The sequence below is a fragment of the Osmerus mordax genome, chromosome 12, assembly GCF_038355195.1.
Source record: "Osmerus mordax isolate fOsmMor3 chromosome 12, fOsmMor3.pri, whole genome shotgun sequence".
NCBI lineage: Eukaryota > Metazoa > Chordata > Actinopteri > Osmeriformes > Osmeridae > Osmerus > Osmerus mordax.
Window position 1 is genome coordinate 9,073,354 of NC_090061.1, and position 20,689 is coordinate 9,094,042.

Consider the following 20,689-nt stretch of genomic DNA (forward strand, 5'->3'; position numbering starts at 1 on the left):
TCATAGCCTACTTGTCGGTGTTTTTTTTTCATTCGAATTTGGATGGGTAGTTAACAACACATTCTTCTGGGGTGTGATGAACTTATTCCACTTTAAAGCATCTTTAACGTCTGCTTTTTAAACCTAAAAATGTATTTTAACACGTGACAATGCAACACTACCCAATTATCCGGTTTGATGTGGTCTGGTTGTATTTGGGGGCGGGGACAAGGTGTACAATGTTTTGCATTGCAGGTACGCATAAAGTGTCCGCACCTACTTAACACGAGTGCCTTCCGCTGCAGCGGATAAAACTTAAGCTACAGCGTAGTCTCTGCCTCTTTCATTAATATTAGAATCTCAGTGTGTGGTTTCTGTGTGGAGCAAAACACATACCGGAAATTGTGACGTACAACAGGTGTGGATGGGAAATGGCTGGGTAGGACTGGAATTCAACGCAAGAATCTTGCCTGACCTGAAAAGGTAATCGATGTCTATATAAATACATTCATCTCTCCGTCTCTGGGAAAGTCAAGGACGAAGTTGACAGGATAACACCCGATAGTTCAGAAGATTAGAGTTTCTGTTTTGAACAGTGTTGACATAGTACCTACTTGGATCTTTCACCACTTTCCCACTTTGTTCACTTTAGAAAATGTCTCAGATTATTCCGGACGAGGCATCTTTTGCAGACTTCAGAAAACAATGCCTATCAACGGACAATTGGTATAACAAATATGATAAAAACGACATGCAGGTTTGGGTTGAGTCGGCCCCTGTCACGACCACACAAAGCATCAAAAATTCGCCTAAAGTTCACAAGATAAAGGTGAGTACTGCTGACCATCACGAGTCTGTCAGATCGATTCGTTAGGTGTCAATTTAGTTCTTTGTGTTTCGTAAGTTATTCATAAATACGTTTGCTATATGCACACTTATTTATGAATAATTTAGGAAGAGGGAATCTTTATGGCCCTTTTTTGTTTAGTTTTTTTGCATTATTACATTGGATAGGACTTGTCAGTGCTATGATGGCCCAAGGATACATGACTTTCTACCTCGCATCTAAATAATGACATACCGTTTTTTGACTCCTTTTAAACACATCTCCGATACGATCGGCTACCTGTTGAAATGTACTTCCATAATGGGGGTTGTAGATAGAATACAGTGTTGGAATACATGCCATTTGTATATTGTATACATTTGTCTTCAAAACCACACATGAGAAAGTGCAGCATAAAATCAAGGCTCAGAAGTGGATTAGCCAGGTCTGCATTCACTCTAGGCACTGTACGTTTTCTTATATTCTTGACTGACCTGTTTATTGGCATTTCAGTGCAAAATGGCCATAAAAGATGTGTCAGCTGCCACCATGTTTGATGTCCTTCATGACGGCCAGTATCGTAAAAAGTGGGATCCCACCATGTTGGAGAGTTTTGACATTGCCCGTCTCACCCCAAATGCTGATGTTGGCTACTATTCATGTAAGTACTCTAATCTGTTTCATCATATTCCATCACATCTCTGACATCTTTCTTATCTTGGCTTCTCGCTATAAACCTAAGACTTCAATAAGTAAAGCTTGTTGTAAAAGTGAAAATGGTACAGAATAGTCTCTGTCCTTCTCACCTTTATATCTCCCTGTTAGCCTTGGGCTGTGTTGCAGGGCCTGCTTCATTGCCCTCAGGGAACAAGCTTAATTTAAAGCTAACTATTTATAGTCAACAGAAGGGTAGCCTACAGTAGAAGATTCTGTTGGTCATCTAAATCTTGGCTTACCAGTATAGTGAGAGGCCTACGGAAAGCAATTTTAAATTTGTTGTTGTTCTCTTTGTTTGTAAGGGGTCTGTCCCAAACCTCTGAAGAACAGGGATGTCATAACTCTGCGTTCATGGCAGGTTAAGGACAACGAATACATGATCATCAACTACTCTGTCAAACACCCGGTACATCCGCTCACTCCTCCACTCATTCACACGGCAACCGTCACACGGTCTGTCTCCACTCTGCCATTCCTATGGCTCAATGTCATCCATTATCCTCGCATATGCCGTGTTTTATAAGTGTACTCTTATCGCTATACAAACAGGATCCAAACAAACCCATTAGCACCACCTTTCCATGTAAGATGTATTGTATGAATATGGATCTGGAAGCACACAGCCCTGGCTATGAATATTTGATCATTTAATTTCTCTATAAACAGGCACACATGTCATGGCTAAACAGTGGACAGGTTAAGTTGATTTCCCATCTTCTTTATATTGTAGAAATATCCCCCTGGCAAAGTGCTGGTGCGTGCCATTTCTCTCCTGACTGGATACCTGTTGCAGCCTACAGGCCCCAACAGCTGCTCCTTCACATACCTCTCACAGGCTGACCCCAAAGGTACAATGCACTTACCAGGGATCTAGCTACTCCCAAACTGTGTAAAACCAGTTGTTGAGGGGTAAATTGGGTGACTTGAAAAAATATATATTTCTAACTTTTAGAAGAAGGGTGTGAAAATACTGTATATGAAAATACTTTTATTCATGCTTTGTTTTTTTTATAATTTATAAATACAGGTTCTCTTCCAAAGTGGGTGGTGAATAAAGCATCTCAAGTGTTGGCGCCTAAGGTACATGCATCACCTTAGTCGTTACAATTCTCGTACAGCAGCATTCTTCAATCTTTCAACTTTCTTGGCTTTGACAGAATGTTATTACAGGGTGAAAACATAAATGGTGCATGTGTTTATATGCACTACAGTGACTGACTGGCAGATACTTGTCCTTGAACTGGTTAGAAATAAGTGTACAATCTTTGAGAGCCAGTGTAGGTTTCAAGACTCTTGAATGACAAAGGTAACCATAGCAACCCACTTGCAGGGCCTGTCCTGCTAAGTTTTTTGACAATGAGGTCTCTGAGCTCGAGCTGTGTCTCACTGGGCTCGGAAAACTCGTTCTTCAGGTTTCATTCCACCGTATGCAGTGTGGAAACTATTCAGACAAGGTGTATCTATGTGTGCGAAACTGAGAATGTGTTGCTCAGAGGAGCCCTTATCGAAAAGAAAGAGCAGTTCATTAATCATCAAGACCTCTCCTAGAAGTTAACTTCCCAACCCCTTCCCAATATGACCTCATTATAAGGAAACACAATTCTCTACTTTTAAGTGTAGTTCCTGAATTAAGCAAGCTAATGTTTGATTGTAGCCAACTGTTATCAGTGTTAATTAGTGACACATTGACATTCATGTGGACTTGCTCAGTGGATATGCTGTAGAAACTGAAACCGCTCTAGTGAAACTTACATTTACATTTAGTAATTTAACAGACGCTCTTATCCAGAGCGACTTACAGTAAGTACACTTACTGTAGCTTGCTTAATTCAGGAACTACACTTACTAAGTGTACACTTACTAAGTGTACACTTTACTTACAGTAAGTACACTTACTGTAAGTAACTTAAAACAAATAACAAACAGATTGTATTTCTATAATGGAATTTTTATTAGGATTATGACAATTTTAAGGTATTTGGTCCATAGTTCAAATAGTCAGTCAGTCAGCAGTGACAAGCAGTTTATGATTTGTTAACTTAAAGGAAAGGTGTGGCAGACTCTAAACTAGACTAAGGTTCATGAAGTGATCTTTCACTCCCCCAATGGTTTGTCCACACCTGCAGGTGATGAGGTGTGTGCATAAGGCGGGCCAGAACTACCCAGAGTGGAAACAGCAGAACTCTCCGGACCAGAAGCCCTGGCTGTTCCCTGAGCAGAGCCAGCTTCCACTGATGAACCCGGAAGAACTGTCCATCCAGCGTGCGGATTCCCTGGAGAACGTTGACGAGAGCACCACTCTGGACTGTCAGGAAAATGACAAGGCTGAGGAAAGCAGCTGAGTTTGTCTGGTTGTGTATGAGGAGATGCAGGCCAGGGGAGAGAACCTAGCAATACTTCTCCATGGGACTTAATTCCAAACCTCAGTATGACTGATCGGTCTGTATTTATCCTGTTCATCATATGTGCCTTCTTAGATGAGGAAGGCAACAGTGTTTACAGCTGGACAGAAGTAGACTAACAGTTGCCATTCAGAGCCATCTACTCCCCCTAAAGTGAATTGATAATCCTTCCCGTGTGTGCCACAACACAATGCAGACTCTAGATTTGGCAAAAGTACAGTAAAAGTGTCAGTTAATGGGGATGTGATTGCGGATGTCGTCGTAAAACTACTGATTGAAACTTCTGTATTTCAATCTATAGGTGGACATTTTCAGATTATGAACAAAGGCAAAAATAATTTCTATGAAGAGAATGGCCTATTTTAGCTGTTTGATTCAGATTTTGAATTTGTCAATGAAAGTGAGAAGTTTGTTTTTATGTACTGCTATTTAAATTTGGTATAGTTCTCATATTTCCTATGATGTAGCAAACAATATGGTTCATACCCTTATAGAATGAAGGGACGGTGCTTTGTCACTCCTCTGGGCCTTGTGAGAATAATTCTAGGTGTATTTACTGAAATGTCAGGCAACCAGGGGGGGTAAATATCATGGAACATCATTCCCTGGTTGTTATGCCTTGTTATATAATACCACAGGGGCACTGAATAAAAAATCTTTTGTTAGGCTAATAAGTGAAAATCTATTTTCATACTTTGATCAGGTGTGTGGAGTTAGGTATTCTTTCTTTTCTTTATTAATCTAATCTGATCCTAATTTTGTTACACTATGATTACGTTTCTTTAGTCTTAACATAAGTCTCATAACATAGACCTGACCTACTTGAGCTTATTTATTTTTACATGAAGTGACTGTAGACTGCACCTATGTCATGAATGTCAAGGACCCTGAAGTTAGCTTTGCAAGCTGAGCTCTTGAACATGACCTATGAAGACATATGATTGTAAATGGTTGTTTTTCTAAATAAACCTCTCAAGGTTCACATCTGTGTGCAATTCTGCTGTCAACTGACAGAAGCTTACGCTCAACGTGGAATACATTTTACAGCTGTTGGGCAAAGATTTCTTGCATTTTATTTTTACATGTACATGAAAACATGTACATTAATACCTGGCAAATGTTTATTTTTTTGTGGGGGTTTTTTTTACACAAAGGTATTTTATTGAAAGATGAAGCAAGGCAGTGTAAAAAAACAAATGTGAATGTTTACCAGAGCATGACCAGAAAATGACTCAACTGGTTCCAAAGGAATGTGAATCTGAGCTGAAGAGGGTAAAACTGGTTTTACAATCACCATAGCACCCATCTCGAATAAAGACAAAGCACTTAATGTGTTGAATTGTTTGAGTGTGGGGTCAACTACAATGGCACAAATTGCTAAATGTTATTTTTCATCTCATAACCAGACAGGTAAACATTGACTGCTGTGAGACAGCACCTTAGTAATAAATACTGTAATACAAACCTTAGAATATAATTATTTAGTGTAATTAAAACACACTGATGCTATGATACTATTAGTATTAAAAACATTAATTCAAATTTCATGTTAATGTAATACATTTACAGTATCAAGGCATTATCAAAACATTAGTATATATTTTCTACATAAAATCTTCTGTACATACAGAACACACAGTTGGGATTATCTGTTGAACTGTAGTTAAAAAGCTGTCAACCTTGGACAATACCTTAAACATATTTATGATAGTGAATGATAACTTAAATGTTACCAAGATTATCTGAGGATGATAAATAGGGGGCAATGTCAACTCATACTATGGAACACTGAATTTGCATCCTCGTGTATCACTCTCAGTAGGTACCCAATGAAACATCTGGCCTGCATCAGCATGGAGAGCGTCTTTGCCTATGTGGAGGAAGTGAGCAATGAGGAGAGTTATGTAGTCCTGGATGCTGTGTGAATGGTACTGTTAGTCAAAGACCAGTCTAGGATAGAGTACGGGGGCTGTAGACCGCCTGTCTGAAGAAGATGGTGATGTGTTGAGTCCATCAAGTATACATTATCGCCGATTAGATGGTCTCGCTCAAGGTGCTCTACTGCCCTCTAGTGAACAGTCCTCTCTTTCTGTCTCTGGTAATCTGAGGGAACATATTTTTACATGTTATTTGGGAAACTTATTTTGCTAATCATCCCAGAATGCTATAAACATTATTATAACACTTACACTCCAAACTATTTATATTTGAAGGCAATACTTACTGTAGGGGAAGAAGCGCACCCTCATCAGAATTTCTCTGGCAGTCTTCAGAATCTCAACAGCCTGGGGAAAGGGAGCAACAGACTGACTGGTTACATAACCTACAGTGTTTTGGACATTACCCACAGTTGACAAGGCCAAATTATCTAAAACTGGTGACACATGTCCTTGGTGGGTGTTTAACTCTCTACTACTCAGGGGTTTATGACTATGTGTTCAAACTTCCATTACATGACTGACCCTTGAGTGTTCTATGTCTTGGAAGTCCACCTCATTGACAGAGAGGACCTGGTCACCCTCTTGTAGTCCTGCCCTGTGGGCATCTGAATCTGGGACCACCTACAAAGACAAAACATCAATAAATAGGGGAGTGGAAGACATGCAAGCTGTCTCTTATTCTCTGGTTATCTTGACTATACAGGCGGGAACTGTCAACCATGCGGACACACACCTTGGAGATGAAGATCCCTAACTGGGAGGCCTTGCCTCCACGGATGTTGAACCCCAGTTGTGCACCTGGAGGTTTCTTCAACACAACAGTGCGCGGCAAGAACTGGGTCAACTCATTGTTATAGTCAGGGTGGTGGATCCGCTGCACGTGAAGCAATGACAACATTAAAATACCCAACATAACAGCATTATAATGAGCTCTAGGGCCACACCGCCATCCACATCCTGACCAGGCACCATGTGTGCAGTGGCAGCACTCAGATACACCCAATGAAGAGCTGATGCAATTTAACAGCATTGTCTATATATATATGGTAATTCATTCAGAAACTTGTTTGAGACATTGCGTTAGGCAGGCGTACCTCCTGAGGGGCTATCCATGCCGGGGGACTCTCGTAAGAAGGCAGAAACACCACTGGCAATTGGTAGTCATCATAAGGGATCTTTTGGTCCATAGTTTAAGCAGCCTTTCGCTGTCAAAAAAGGCAACGAAAGTTAACAAGCTACTTGGCTGAATTAAAGTTAGCTCTAATCAAATTGGATACAGTAGTAAATATATGAATTAATGTTAACCACAAATACTGCAGCACTTGACAGTAAAGTAGGTAGCTTGGATTAGCTCCTCTGCATGGTAACTAGTGATACACTGATTCAAAGCGAAAATATTAATTCCCGGCGTGTGTGCGGTGTGTTTTTTTGTATGGACGGACTAGGTACCAGGGTTACAGCCTGTGTGAATTCCGATAGTGGATTCACAGATTCACCCCCTCTACTGTTAACATGTTGACTGTGAAACGTCTTCATTAAGTCAACACCTACTACTAATGTAAGATAGCTAGCACTTAGACCAAGTAGCCAGTGGCTAGCAAGCAAACTAGCTAGCCAACTGCCTGTCCTGGTCTTAATGCTACGTTTACTCAATACACATTTATATAGATAGATAAATTAGTGTTACTATTAGTGGCTAATGTAGCCTAGCTAGTTAGCTAGCTAGTTAGCTAGACTAGCTAGTCTACCCAGTCCAGGATTTCTCAGCAAGTCGAGTTGTCACCTCTGTGTCTAAAACTTAACGTTGGCCCACTGGAATAGCAAACTGAGCTAAGACTTAGAGAATCAACATAGTATTTTAATAATAAGGTGGTATCTTGGTGAAACATAGCTGGCTATATTGGTTTTATTGCATTTAGAAAGGACCTTACCATCACCAGCGAAAAACACCTCCACAAGACTACGAACGGCGCATGTGCAAGTGCATTAGCGTATTGAAGCCTGGGATCTTCAAAATAAAGGTCATGATATAATGTATGGCCACTTTCGTAAGAGTCTTCTGGTATAATTTGTTATATAATTTGAGATGTGCTTGGATCCACCAGGTATTTCTAAATATGATTTATACATGCTAACGTCAAAGTTAAAACGTAGGCCTATGTTACTCTTATCCTCATCAAGTCAAGTAAAATTGTATAGTTTTAGATTATCATCTTTGAAAGAAATTCTGCAATCAAAACATTTTTTAAACATTTACCAGATATGTCACAGTCCCTGACTGATAGGCAGATTTTCTATGTACATGAAGCTTGTGTCTTCGTTAGGTCAAGGTAGCTCGTGGGCCCCTGGAAGGACACACTCTAGGATTGCATTCTGTGCAACCTCTGGGGAGCGAGGAAGCAGATAATGGTCTCCAAAATCAGTTATGACCGCATCACTTGTGTGCCGTTTCCCTGTGCATCATTCGTGGAATGTGTACTGTTCAAGGGCATGTTTTGGTGGTTACTATATCTGTACTGTCCAGCTAATGTATATAATTGTCATCTAGAGACATGTTTCTCACTCATGCCAACCACCTGACGTGGTAACATGATCCGAGAAGCTCGACCTAATAAACCAAGTGAACTCTTTTACATTGTGGTGTATTCCTTGGCTTGGAACCATCTTCTGACAGAAAAATCATCTAACACTGACTACGACCATGCAAAAAAATAAATGCAGTTTATGTAGATTGTAGAACTACCGTGTGGTTTCTGGACCTCTGTCAAGACTTGGGAAAATAACTTTGGGCTATAATATAGGCTAATGTTCCTATCAAATATAAACATTTGCAACTTTTGACAACGGTTCAATCAAGTGGTTACCTTATTTATTTTTTTACAAAAAAAAAACACGTATTAGACCTATATCGTAAATTGTGGTAGGCTAAGTGAAAAGTCTCAACAGAAGGGTCATTCAATTGACTACCACAGCCCTAACCCTACCGATGCACAGACAAGGCAGACCAACTATATTGCAGGTGTAGCTGTGTAAAAACCTTGTGATTAACATGCTGATACCCCGTTCAGATGGTTCCCTCCTTGTTCCTCCTTCCCCATATAGGTAGGCTATAGCTACACTCCGTAACTCTCCCTCATTCATACTGATCCATTGACATTCTGTCCACGGAGGAACGGGGTGGAGAATGAGCTGACAAACTTCGACGCTAGTAATCACCGATGCCTTGGATGCCTAGGATGCCTAGCCTGATACTTCTTCAACCTTTTAGTTGTGTAAGTAGGATGTTCTCCTTACTCTTTGACTTTGATAGAGCTGGTGTGCTGAAAGATCCCTGTTTCGTCGATTAAACCAAACATTTAAATTACGATTAAAACGTTGTAAAATGGTGGGTGCAGGTCAAATGGCATAGCCTATTTAGATCATGCTTCAATATATTTCGATTTTGTCCCGTGATGGAAATCCTCATTCTTCCTCTATTCTATATTTCTCCTCTTCCAATATACACCTGTGCCAGACAAACGTACCGTTGGTAAAAGTGGGTTGCGTTTAGAGATTGTAGCCTACTTTGCCGTTGAACATAATGAGGTTTTCCTTGCAGTTAAATGACTCTTTAAAGGTGTTTTCTACCTCTTAACTCCCTTCTGAGGGAAAGGACTGAGAATTTTATACTTGCAATTTAAATGAGCATCTTTAATAATGTTTACTTCTGTATCTTCCATATTATTAGTTTAGAAACTTGGACACACTCAAACACCAGTGACCTTCTAAGGATATTTTGTATCATAAGACTTGAACAACAACGACTACAATGACCCAGTCAGTCTTTGTGCACTTGTCAGTTAGGCATACCTGATGAAATTTTGGCTTGAAAAACGATTCCACTTCTTATCTGATCTGAATGCATTTCCTATTCAAGGTACGATTCATCCTTGGCACCTGTGCAAGAAAGTTGATTACTCAACCTTTTTTATTTAATTGACTGACATTGTGCCTTGTCCCAACCTTATAGTTGTGTAAGTAGGATTTTCTCCTTACTCTTTGACTTTGATAGTGCTGTTGTGCTGAAAGTTCCCTGTTTCGTCAATAAAACCAAACATTTAATTACGATTAAAAAGTTGTATAATGGTGGGTGCAGATTAAATGGCATAGCCTATTTAGAGCATGCTTCAATATGTTTCGAATTTGTCCCATGATGGAAATCCTCATATGATGCAATTGACTACTATTTGATGCACAGTCTAATTCCTATTAGAGGGATACACCTGTGGCAGACAAACGTGCAACAGTACAGTTTTACCGTTGGTAAAAGTGGGTTGCATTTAGATATTGTACTTTTTGCCGTTGAACATAATGAGGTTTTCCTTCCCTCCCTTCTGAGGGACAGGACTGAGCATTTTATCTTTACAATTCAAATGAGCGTCTTGAATAATGTTTACTTCTGTATCTTCCATATTATTGGTTTGTTTTGTATCATAAGACTTGAATGACAACGACTACAATGACCCAGTATTTGTACACTTGTCAGTTAGGACACGAACCTGATGGAATATTTGCTTGAAAAACAATTTCACTTCTTATCTGATCTGAATGCATTTCCTTTTCAAGGTATAATTCATCCTTGTCACCTGTGCATAAGAAAGTTGATTACTCAACCTTTTTTATTTAATTGACTGACATTGTGCCTTGTCCCTATATAATGTATTTCATTCTCACACTGGTTACATCTGTGTTTTATCTGTGACAATGGCGTTGGCAATATCCAGAGAGAGAAATAGTTCTGATACAATTAGTTCTGCAAATGTCTTTTGAGGTGTTCCTTCTCTATTAAAACAGCTGCCAAATTATTCAGTTTTCTATTCTTTGTGCCGTTCATTTTTCTAATTCCCAATTTGACAATTTTCCTCAAAGAAACCGTAGTTTTCAACTGTGAAAAGTGTTTATTATTAAAACCTTGGTACGTGTACTTTTTAAATCTTGGTTTTACTTTCCTACAGGTGTATAGTACGTGCTCAGACATGCTAGTCTGGTCAGAGGAAGAGATCATTTTATACCAGTTAAACCACATTAGTCGTCAAAGTAGTTGTGGGAAATCTGTCATTACACCCATCATACAAAATACAAGATTGAAAGTGTTACTGTTTAATTAAAATTAACTTTTGTCTACTAGTTTAGTACATTGGTTTATCATTATAGTATCTGATTGTGAAATCCAAATCATATACTATACTGTAGCATTTGAAATATACTCCACTGCACCTCAGTTTATTTGCTTGTCATTACATTCACTATTGTCTTCTTAGGAAAAGTCAACAGGTGTTTCACACTGACTAACCCCTACTATAGACGCATATTTTTATTTGTATGTTTCAGTTCCTTTTGTAGTGCTTTAGCAACACATTTTCTATAAATAATGGCTTCATTCAACAGTTTGAAAAAATGCAGTTGTGTTTACTTACTCTACTGTGTGGGCACCACAGTTTATTTCCCTTAACCAATGAATAGAAGCGGGCAGGACTGCAAGGATGTGCTCCAGCCTGTTCATCAGACACCCACACCATATCTCTTACCCTATTATATCCACTGTCTTCATGTCTTCATGGAGTACAAGTCCCCTTTCCCATGACACAGGGTTGCCACATATCAACTGCACCACCTCTGTACTATTCCACCACATCAGACTGCCAAAATGGCATCCCTACTGTTTGATGATTTTCAGAAAATAGGCCAAGGAATATACCACAATGAAAAATAGTTGACTGCGTTTATTATTAGACGACCTCGGATCACGAAACCAATCCACGACAGAGTGGTTAGCATGAGTTAGAAACATCTCTTAAATGGCAATTACGTATATACATTAGCTGGACAGTACAGATATAGTAACGACCAAAACATGAATGATAAACGGGAAACGGCACACAGGTGATGCAGTCATAACTGAGTTGGAGACAATTATGTGCTTCATTGCTCTCTAGAGGTTACACAGAATGCATTCCAAGATCTATGTGTCCTTCCAGGGGCCCACGGAGTTACCTCTTGACCTCACAACGACACAAGCTTCATGTACATAGAAAATCTGCCTATCACCTACTCTGCAGACAATGGGAACAGCCAACCCCCCCCCCCTTCCACCAGTGTGTGGATGTGCCTGTCACCATCAGTTGGAGCCCACTGTGGTGGAATAGCATGCGCTTCCAGAGTGACTTCATTCTCAGGCTTGTCAACTAAGAGGTCTCTATACGTACCAAGAGTTGGCCATTGTCGGAGGCTCGCCCTCCCACATAGATGCTCTATTGAGGAGATTATTGAACAGGGACTCTCAGACACTCTTTATCTCTTAATTTCCATTTATCACAAACTGTTTTCTCCTCTTCCCACCCTGTGTGGGTTTAGTGAGTGAGTCAACCCACTGCAGAGCGAAGACCCTCCTCACACAGCGCTGCCAGCCAAAAGCTGTCTTCAGGAGGGCCAGAACCTGAGGACCATCTCCACTAGCATAATCCTCTCCAGGACAGCACTGAGCAAGGACAGTCATGGCACCTGGGGAGAGCTGTTGCCGGATTTGCAGCAGAGGCCTGTACAGCTGTCACTGGAATCACCCTAGTGAGAAGAAGCAAAGGGTATATTTTTTTATTCAAGGACTATTGCACTTTCAATTATACATGTTTAAAGTATATCTTACAGATAAAATACTGCATGCTGCCCTAAATTCACTGACCTAATTGATATGCTTATATTTTAATTGAATATTTGTATATTAATATACAAGTAAATCCATTTGAGGTTTTAAAACAAATTATTTAGATATTAGCTTGTTAACTTTATTTAGTTTTTTCTTCTCTAGGCTGGTTTGCAGTGATTTATTACCATACTGAAATTTGAGTAAAAATGTCTCACGAAGTGAGTGTGTTGAGTTCCAAACTAGCTTGTACATGCTCTGCAGAGCATCTTAACTTTGTAAAGTTCTAGTGATTACAGCAGATTAAAATTCCATGGGATGAAATCCAGTGATGGTAGCATAAGTATTTTCCCTCTAGGAATCTCAGCTCCCCGTGCTTCTGATAGAAAGCCTAGTCCAGTATGAGAGGCAGGTTATTGGAAAATAAATTCAGAGAAGAAAGTTGATCATTGGGCAAAGGAGAGTGAGGGAGAATACGAGACGGAGAGAGAAAGTAAGAGAGAGAAAAGATTGAGGGATTGGAAGTTGTGCCAGGACTAATTACTAAACTTGCAGGCTTGTCTGAGGCCCATGACCGAACTGGCCCAAGAGTACAAAAGGGGGGCTGGATTCCAGCTTCTAGAGGGGGATGTTTTTTTTTGTTGGCCCCTATGAGAATGGTGGAGGCTGGTGTGCTGGCAAAGCTATTGACTTTCAGTTCAGATGCACTTCATATCAGTTATGAAGTGCATCAAGCGAAACTAAACATGAAAATACTTTGAAATTGCCCCAAAGAGCCCTTAGGACAGTCAAGCACCTCATACACACGTCACACAGAACATATTCTACGCACACAATGATAGACGTGAGAAAGAGATGATATAGCTACTTGTGGTTTTCAGTTTGCTGTTGTGCTCGAGGGCATGCCACAATGAATGTCTTCTCTCTGCTCCAGTTTGCCTACTGCTGGTTCTCAATCCTCACCTTGGTGACCCTGCTCACTCTCTGCTGGATGTACATCTGTCTGGTCACTTTCAATGATCGGGAGGACGTAAACTGGTGAGCTTGGACATTACTTATTCAACATCCCACACAAACACACACGCACACACACTTACCTAATTACCGTTATCTTGTGGAGGTTATATTCTGTATTGTGTACTGTAAATACATAAGCAGATTAAACTGTGAAAGTCCCCATTTATGCTGTACTTACCCTATAGTTGAGAGAAGTTAGAATCTATGTTTATGACATCAACATGATTTCCTGTATAGTAAATGTAGACACATTTGTATTTAACATCCATCCATGGCCATCCATCCATGTGCCTGACCTTTTGCTTTTGCATCAGGAAGGGCTTTGTTGAGCTCAAGCTGTGGGTGAACTGGTTTATGGTGTTCATTATCATCTCTGCTGTGATCAACATCTATTGTGTCTTACTACTGGTAAGAGGGAGAAGGAGGGAGTCCATATGTACATCATGTATGCTTCATGTTTCGGCTACCCGCAATGTTCTGGGGCTATCTCGATGTAATGATCAGTGACCTACCGGTATGCACTTTTGTAAAGCTCTCTCTTGGAAGTCACTTTGGATAAAAGCGTCTGCTAAATGAATAAATGTAATGTAAATGTAATATGTACTGAGCATTGCACTAATGCGTTTAACTGATTTTTGCATGCTGTAAAGCTAATACTCGATGATTTATTCCAGCTCTTTGCACTTTTCCAAGTTGTCTTGAGAGAACCGCTGGACCTACACTGCCTTCACAAGGTATCTGGACCAGTCTTAATTTAACATGTTTATATGTAAAAGTCTTAATTTAACATGTTTATATGTAGAAGTACTCAAATATGACTGATGCTGATCTATTTATAAGTATCATGATTGTCAGTAGGTTGTTTTGTTCTGTTGACTAGATGTCCTGTCTGTCTGCTGTCCAGATCTTTCTGTTTCTAGGTGTATTATTTATCACAGCAGGGGTCACAGGGATGAGTCTGAAGTGGAAAACAGAGTGGCCTACTGTTCTTCTGTCTCTGCAGGTACTGTAGAACCAACTGTGCCGAGTCTTGCAATTGTGTGAAGTACGTTGGTGAGACTTTTGGAGCATGAGTGTGATGTGGGTTTTCTGGGTCTGAACATTGTGGAGTTCTGTGTGTCAGTGGCATGTGGATGATATTTACCTGTTTGGACATGTAACGTGTGCGCTCCCCAGGCCACGGCTCCCTTCCTGCAGATAGGGGGTGTGGTTGCCCTGACCCTTCTCAGCTGGCTGGTGTTCAAGGGCTTCCACCGGGCCACAAGAGCAGGTCAGTATTCAGTAGGGCCAATGTTAGGTTGCAGAATGACTTAGGATTTTAAACATAACTATAGACATTTAACATAATAGATTCTAAGATTTCTACAGATTGCTATGTTCTGATGCAAGCAATGAAGCAGTCAATTCAGTCTCAAAAACGATTCACATACGGCGCTATTGCTTGTTTTGTTGAACTGAATCTTTACGTTCTCTCCTCAGTCTCCAAGGTCTTGATCATGGTGGTTTTTGTTTTGGTGTCGGTGGCTATCTTCCTCAGCCCCTTGCTCATCACCTCCCCTTGCCTTCTCGAGGCTGATGAGCTCCTTTCTAAACCTGCTCTCATTGGCCATCGTGGGTCACCAATGGTGAGGGAGTTATTTTGATGTTGGAAATCAAAGGTAAAAACAGACATGGTGACTGAAGAGTGTGGAATTATGAGAATCCAGTTGTCAAAGGGTGGTCAATATCAGACAGCAACAATAAAACAGCTCCCTTCCCCCCGCAAAACACACCCATACTGGCATAACAGTTGATGCTATTTTCTGTCTCAACATGTCTCTGCACACCTTAACTTCCCCCAAGGCCTCTAGCTGGCTCTACGTTATCTGAAAAACATGACAAATATGACCTAGATAACCTGACCCATCTCCCTTACTGCTGCCTATCTCCTGCTTTAGTGGAGATAGTGGTGCCAGTGATCTACACAACTCCTGAGATGTTTTAAAACAAAGAAAGTCAAGAAACAGTTTCATGACCTAGGATTAGTGTTTGTTTGCATTACTGTAGGACACCTCCCAATTCCCGTCACTTCCTAGTGAACCAGATATTTAAGCTTGAATTACTGTCCAGTCATGTGAGGATCCCAGATGCCGCGGTGCTCTGGCCCCGCTCGGTTACTTAACACCATTAGATATCACCCCTGAGCTCTGCTTAGCAGAGTCATGCTCATGGCTCTGTGTGTGTTCACACAGCCTGAGGGGAGCTTGGTTATGTAGAACACGAGTGTTCCTCACCCATCTGTCCTCCCTGTGCTCAGCTGGCCCCAGAGAACACCATGATGTCGTTCGAGAGGAGCGTGGGGTGCAACGTGACAGCCTTTGAGACTGATGTGCAGCTCAGGTAATATCAGAATCAGAATGGGTTTTATTTGCCATGAAAGTTTGCACAGACAAGGAATTTTCTTTGGCAGGAAGGTGCAAACATTAAACATACGGTAAAGGAATCAAAAATTTAAATATGAGGACTAACTATACTAAGGGTACATAACTAGCAATACTAAGTGGAATTAGAATTAAAATAAACTATACAATAAAGTATAAAATAAAATATAAGTTGCAGTAATTTACAATATAAAAATACAAAAAATACAAATGGAAGCTCATGGGGTACATAAAAAAAAGGAATACAACAATTGCGATTAAATTATTAGCTACTGCTGGGTTCAAGCTCAATATGTGTCTGGGTTTGGGTCTTTTCTCTCAGTAAGGATAGAGTTCCGTTCCTGATGCATGACCATCACCATGAATTCCTGAGGAGGACTACAGATGTGAAGGATAAGTTTCCTGGTCTGGAGTTCAACCACAGCACCAATCTGTCTTGGGCAGAGTTAGAGAGTCTGAATGCTGGCACCTGGTTCCTACAGGTAAGGGATAATACATGAATATATTTTTTCTTTTGTTGATTTTTTTCTGTAATAGTACAGTTGAAAAATATGTTTTTATGCAGAGGGTGAATGCTTTTCCGAATCCACAACTAACCAAGCGACTCCTTTTCCCAGTCAGATCCGTTCTACTCTGTCTCCAAGCTTTCCGAGGAGGAGAGGCGGGAAGCCCAGAACCAGAGTATCCCTTCCTTGGTCCAGCTCCTGGATCTGGCCAAGCAGCACCACACCTCGCTCATCTTTGACCTGAAGAACGAGGACAACCAGGACGTCGACATCACAGTCAGCACCATCCTTACGTCTGGCATCCCTCAAAACCTGGTAAGAGGAATGTTTACCTTGATGCAGATTACATCAAACAGAAATACACCATTCTGTAATGTTTCATGTTTTTCTCTTTTTAGATACTCTGGCTTCCCGGTACTAAGAGGAGGGATGTGATGGAGGCTGCACCTGGTTTCAGACAGGTCTATAGCAATGTGTCTATCATGGACACGTATGGAGGACACCACCTGAATGTAAAATACAGTTCTTTGAGCGCAACAGAAATCAGGTGAATACCCTCCGTTAGTTCTCTCACATTGTTGTCAGAACAGAGATACAAACTACTTTTCCCAGAAACCATCTTACCGCACCTCTGTTGAGCACCAGTGCATGACTGTGGCGTGCTGAGATAAAGTGCTGAATATCAAGACATGCACCGCCGCAGGGCAATAACAGGATTCAAACAATGTTCTCGTCCAGGTGGGTTGTTTAATGGCTGAGCACCCCAGGGAATCCTCTAGCTAAGCTTCTTGTTTACTCAGTGTAATAAATGACTGAAAAGAGCTTTTAAGCAAACTGTTTGGTTTTTGGTCTCATGATTGATTACTTCTGTCATAATCTCTCTCTCTTTTGAGTATTTGCTGGAGTAGCACAGTGTAAGCTAACTCCTGACTAATCTGCTATTAAAGTTACAGCGGCAGCTACATCTGAGTCTTTGAATTCTTCTCTATTATTGTGTGTTTACGTGTGGGCAGGGAGCTGCGAAGCAGAAATGTGTCGGTGAACCTGTGGGTGGTGAATGAGCGCTGGCTCTTCTCTCTGCTGTGGTGCTCAGGAGCCAGCTCTGTGACCACCAATGCTTGCCATCTTCTACAGGACATGACCCAGCCCCACTGGACTCTGGTAAGGGACTCTCCCCTCCTCCTTCCTTCGGCACTTTCTCTTACCTTGAAGTGAATAACGATCCTAGCATAGTCTCTCCTTAATGAATGTTTGATGCTTATATAAAGTAACTGCCAACTGTGTGTGTGTGTTCAGGGTTCTAACCTGTACAGAATGATATGGATCACAGTCAACTTGATGTCATTGCTCATCATGTTTGGACTGTTCATCTTACAGAGGTAAGTAGAGGTCTGATCTTCTTTGAGAACAGCAATGGAGGCTGCCTTTGTAGTGTGTTTGGAAAGTGATGTGTCACTTTACTTTCTTTAAGGAACAGTGGCAGTTTCAGTCATTCTAAAGGTAGGCAATGTCAAAATATGTGGTACAATAAAAATGTATCTAAATAGAATGATTGGCTCCTTTCAAGACTTCCAAATAATGCTACAGTATATTAATCAAATCTAATCAAATGAAGTGCAAATCACACCCACTAACATGAGTGCATCCCCCAAATGAAAACACTCCCCCCCAAATACGAGTCAACTCCCCCCAAATAGGATGACTTGCTCACCTCCCCCCAATACAAAGACACGCTCCCCCAAATGGGAAACAACATTACATGAACTCAAAAACACATTACATTAACTCAAAACGGAAAGGGTTGGTACTACACTTCGTTGCTGAATGGATGCAGTAACTAACAAGAAATTGATCGACAGAAGTACAAAATGCAATAGCATGACAGAGTTACGTGCACCAGGACATTTGTTTGGCTATCAAAGCATGTAGCAAGTAGTAGGCTACTTATGCAAAAGTATAAATTGCATGTTAAACGTCAAAATCGATAGCGAAACAACCATCGTGGTCCACGTAACTCTGTCATTACCATGAAGTTGATCGTTTTGGTTGGAAGCAAAGAAGAAACATTTGTGTTAACATTTCTGAGTCATGACTTGCACTACTCTTTATTTTAATCAGGGACATTCCTATGAAATAATCTTAGATATGCTGTTAACGTTTTACAACATTAAAATAAGTAGCCTATGCGCACGCTAAAAACACAATTGAAGGAAGCAGGACTTTTCATAAGAAAAAACTAATAGTCCACAACAGAAGAACGAAATGCCACAATGACAGAGTTACGTGGACCAGGATCATTGTTTGGCTATCGATTTTTACGTTTAACACGCAATATACTTTTGCATAAATAGCCTACTATTTGCTACATGCTTCGATAGACAAATGTACTTGTGCACGTGACTCTGTCAGGCTATAGCATTTTGTACTTCTGTCGATCAATTTCTTGTTAGTTACTGCATCCATTCAGCGACGAAGTGTTGTACCTACCCTTTCCGTTTTGAGTTAATGTAATGTGTTTTTGAGTTAATGTAATGTTGTTTCCCATTTGGGGGAGCGTGTCTTTGTATTGGGGGGATGTGAGCAAGTCATCCTATTTGGGGGGAGTTGACTCGTATTTGGGGGGAGTGTTTTCATTTGGGGGATGCACTCATGTTAGTGGGTGTGATATTTGCACTTCAGGGCCACCTACCCACCGTACTACGGTCGTACTACGTACAAATCACTTAAACAGTCCATCAGATCTGTTATAACATCACAGTGAACCCACTCTTAGCTTGATATACATCCTGTCGTTTAATCTGTGGTTGAATCACAAAATCATATTAAGACAATTGTGGATTCAATTAACAGTACTGTAGCTCCATACTTCTATACATGTATTCTATATTTAGTCTAACATTATGAAATTAGGTGATGGCTTGTGTCTGACTCAACAGAGAAAGGAAAGCACGTACACAGATTTTCCACCTGGAACCAGAGAGAAATGTCCCCCTTCTTACCTTCTGAGTAGCTCTGCCTGGATCTAATGGAAGCTGCCTTTGGAATCTACTGAACTAAACCCCTTCTATGTCACCTATATGTCTCAGCCCTGAGTCTGGAATCTTTTCATAAATGTTTCTATAATGGGTTCATTGTAAAAATGTGACAGAACCTGTGCTTCAAAAGGCTGTTTTACTACTGTTTTTCTTTGTGCGACTCATTTCAAATAGTTGTCTTTTTTTCATTTCTTTTTTACACTTTCTATGTATTTACTGACCTGTCTCAAATGGCCAAATATGTACCGTACATGGATTCATTTGAATTATGAACATATGTGTGTGTGTACCAGTACGTTTATGTGTACCTATCCTTTTTGAAAATGTGTAATTTGAATAGAAACTAAACTGATCAAAGGACCTGTATTGTTCACAATTCTGGGGGTTTTACATGTTTTAATTAATCATTTGTTGGTGTAGATTGTGTTGAATTAATCTATTTTTCTACACCAGTATTTCAATTCATTGTGTGCGTGTGTGAGGGCACGTGTAGAGAACGAAAGGATATATACATATGCATAAACTTATGGACTTTTTGAAATATTTGTCAGCCCTGCGAAAAGGCTTATATGTTGTCCTGTTTGTTAACACTAGATGGCAGGCGTTACCATATTGTCATTGACCATCCACATAGCTGTTGTTTGTTGCCATAGGTCTGCTGTGAATAGACCATCTCTGCTCCCTTCTGTAAAGCGGTTAGGGGGCAAAGAGATGGGTCAAAGTGAAGAGACCAATTAACGCAACATTAAGCTGATTAGCCTAAATAATGTTGACTGTTGTTATTGTTGACGATGATGGTGTTCATAAAGACAAAGGGCAATGATGATTAATAGGCTACAGCTAGTTTCAAATTATTTCCCCAATCCAAATATAGGCTATAAGACCAATATTGTTCTTGCCATGGGTGGGTATAAATGCTGACGGGCGAGGCAAGTGCGAGGAGCAGGCTGTGCGACTCAGCACAGATAACAATGTCACTTTTTCAACAGAACTCCCGGGAACTTGACATACTACGCCTCGTGTAATTTTCCAAGTGAATTCCAGCTGCCGGCACAAAGTAACAGTAACGACTATGGGAGTGTCTTCATTCGGTTGTCAAGTTGAAAAGTAAAACTGCGTGATGAAATTAAATTCTGGTCAAGGACACGCGTTTTCTTGTTTAAACGTC

At 40.5% G+C, this 20,689-nt stretch overlaps 3 protein-coding genes across 7 annotated transcripts; 2 read left to right on the forward strand and 1 right to left on the reverse strand.

Moving 5' to 3' along the window:
- Nucleotides 1-326: 326 nt before the first annotated feature.
- On the forward strand, nucleotides 327-4,906 carry stard14 (START domain containing 14). 2 transcript variants are annotated; one of them, XM_067247828.1, is made up of 7 exons: nucleotides 327-462; nucleotides 632-808; nucleotides 1,319-1,466; nucleotides 1,825-1,928; nucleotides 2,253-2,370; nucleotides 2,550-2,602; nucleotides 3,649-4,906. In XM_067247828.1, exons 2-7 carry the CDS (start codon nucleotides 635-637, stop codon nucleotides 3,862-3,864), a joined length of 813 nt encoding a protein of 270 aa, XP_067103929.1. In that variant the 5' UTR covers nucleotides 327-462; nucleotides 632-634; the 3' UTR covers nucleotides 3,865-4,906. The 2 variants fall into 2 exon arrangements, with proteins under 2 accessions (XP_067103929.1, XP_067103928.1); XM_067247827.1 differs by lacking the exon at nucleotides 327-462 and having other exon boundaries at nucleotides 488-808.
- A 77-nt stretch (nucleotides 4,907-4,983) lies between these two features.
- Nucleotides 4,984-7,822, reverse strand: pdzd11 (PDZ domain containing 11). Its single transcript, XM_067247829.1, has 6 exons — nucleotides 7,796-7,822; nucleotides 6,959-7,069; nucleotides 6,598-6,738; nucleotides 6,387-6,485; nucleotides 6,149-6,209; nucleotides 4,984-6,027 (listed from the first exon to the last, which is right to left on the reverse strand). The coding sequence occupies exons 2-6, from the start codon at nucleotides 7,049-7,051 to the stop codon at nucleotides 5,993-5,995; spliced, it is 429 nt and encodes a 142-aa protein (XP_067103930.1). The 5' UTR covers nucleotides 7,052-7,069; nucleotides 7,796-7,822; the 3' UTR covers nucleotides 4,984-5,992.
- Nucleotides 7,823-9,000: 1,178 nt separating this feature from the next.
- Nucleotides 9,001-20,351, forward strand: gdpd2 (glycerophosphodiester phosphodiesterase domain containing 2). Of its 4 annotated transcripts, none has more exons than XM_067248386.1 (16): nucleotides 9,001-9,136; nucleotides 12,258-12,484; nucleotides 13,478-13,581; nucleotides 13,875-13,968; nucleotides 14,235-14,294; nucleotides 14,465-14,563; nucleotides 14,737-14,830; nucleotides 15,040-15,185; nucleotides 15,857-15,939; nucleotides 16,303-16,462; nucleotides 16,598-16,801; nucleotides 16,885-17,033; nucleotides 17,500-17,647; nucleotides 17,783-17,865; nucleotides 17,958-17,986; nucleotides 19,423-20,351. In XM_067248386.1, exons 2-16 carry the CDS (start codon nucleotides 12,398-12,400, stop codon nucleotides 19,494-19,496), a joined length of 1,614 nt encoding a protein of 537 aa, XP_067104487.1. In that variant the 5' UTR covers nucleotides 9,001-9,136; nucleotides 12,258-12,397; the 3' UTR covers nucleotides 19,497-20,351. The 4 variants fall into 4 exon arrangements, with proteins under 4 accessions (XP_067104487.1, XP_067104488.1, XP_067104489.1 ...); XM_067248387.1 differs by having other exon boundaries at nucleotides 17,964-17,986; XM_067248388.1 differs by lacking the exon at nucleotides 17,958-17,986.
- The last annotated feature ends 338 nt before the right edge of the window (nucleotides 20,352-20,689 follow it).

Excerpts from the sequence above, each read along its gene's own strand:
- stard14 (XM_067247828.1), top strand. The coding sequence starts at position 635 with ATGTCTCAGATTATTCCGGACGAGGCATCTTTTGCAGACTTCAGAAAA. Across the intron at positions 1,467-1,824 it reads TGATGTTGGCTACTATTCAT|GGGTCTGTCCCAAACCTCTG; the intron begins GTAAGTACTCTA and ends TTTGTTTGTAAG. Across the intron at positions 1,929-2,252 it reads ACTACTCTGTCAAACACCCG|AAATATCCCCCTGGCAAAGT; the intron begins GTACATCCGCTC and ends TTTATATTGTAG.
- pdzd11 (XM_067247829.1), bottom strand. The coding sequence starts at position 7,051 with ATGGACCAAAAGATCCCTTATGATGACTACCAATTGCCAGTGGTGTTT. Across the intron at positions 6,739-6,958 it reads CATGGATAGCCCCTCAGGAG|CGGATCCACCACCCTGACTA; the intron begins GTACGCCTGCCT and ends CTTCACGTGCAG. Across the intron at positions 6,028-6,148 it reads GGTGCGCTTCTTCCCCTACA|ATTACCAGAGACAGAAAGAG; the intron begins GTAAGTATTGCC and ends ATGTTCCCTCAG.
- gdpd2 (XM_067248386.1), top strand. The coding sequence starts at position 12,398 with ATGGCACCTGGGGAGAGCTGTTGCCGGATTTGCAGCAGAGGCCTGTAC. Across the intron at positions 14,831-15,039 it reads CCACCGGGCCACAAGAGCAG|TCTCCAAGGTCTTGATCATG; the intron begins GTCAGTATTCAG and ends TTCTCTCCTCAG. Across the intron at positions 17,648-17,782 it reads CCCAGCCCCACTGGACTCTG|GGTTCTAACCTGTACAGAAT; the intron begins GTAAGGGACTCT and ends GTGTGTGTTCAG.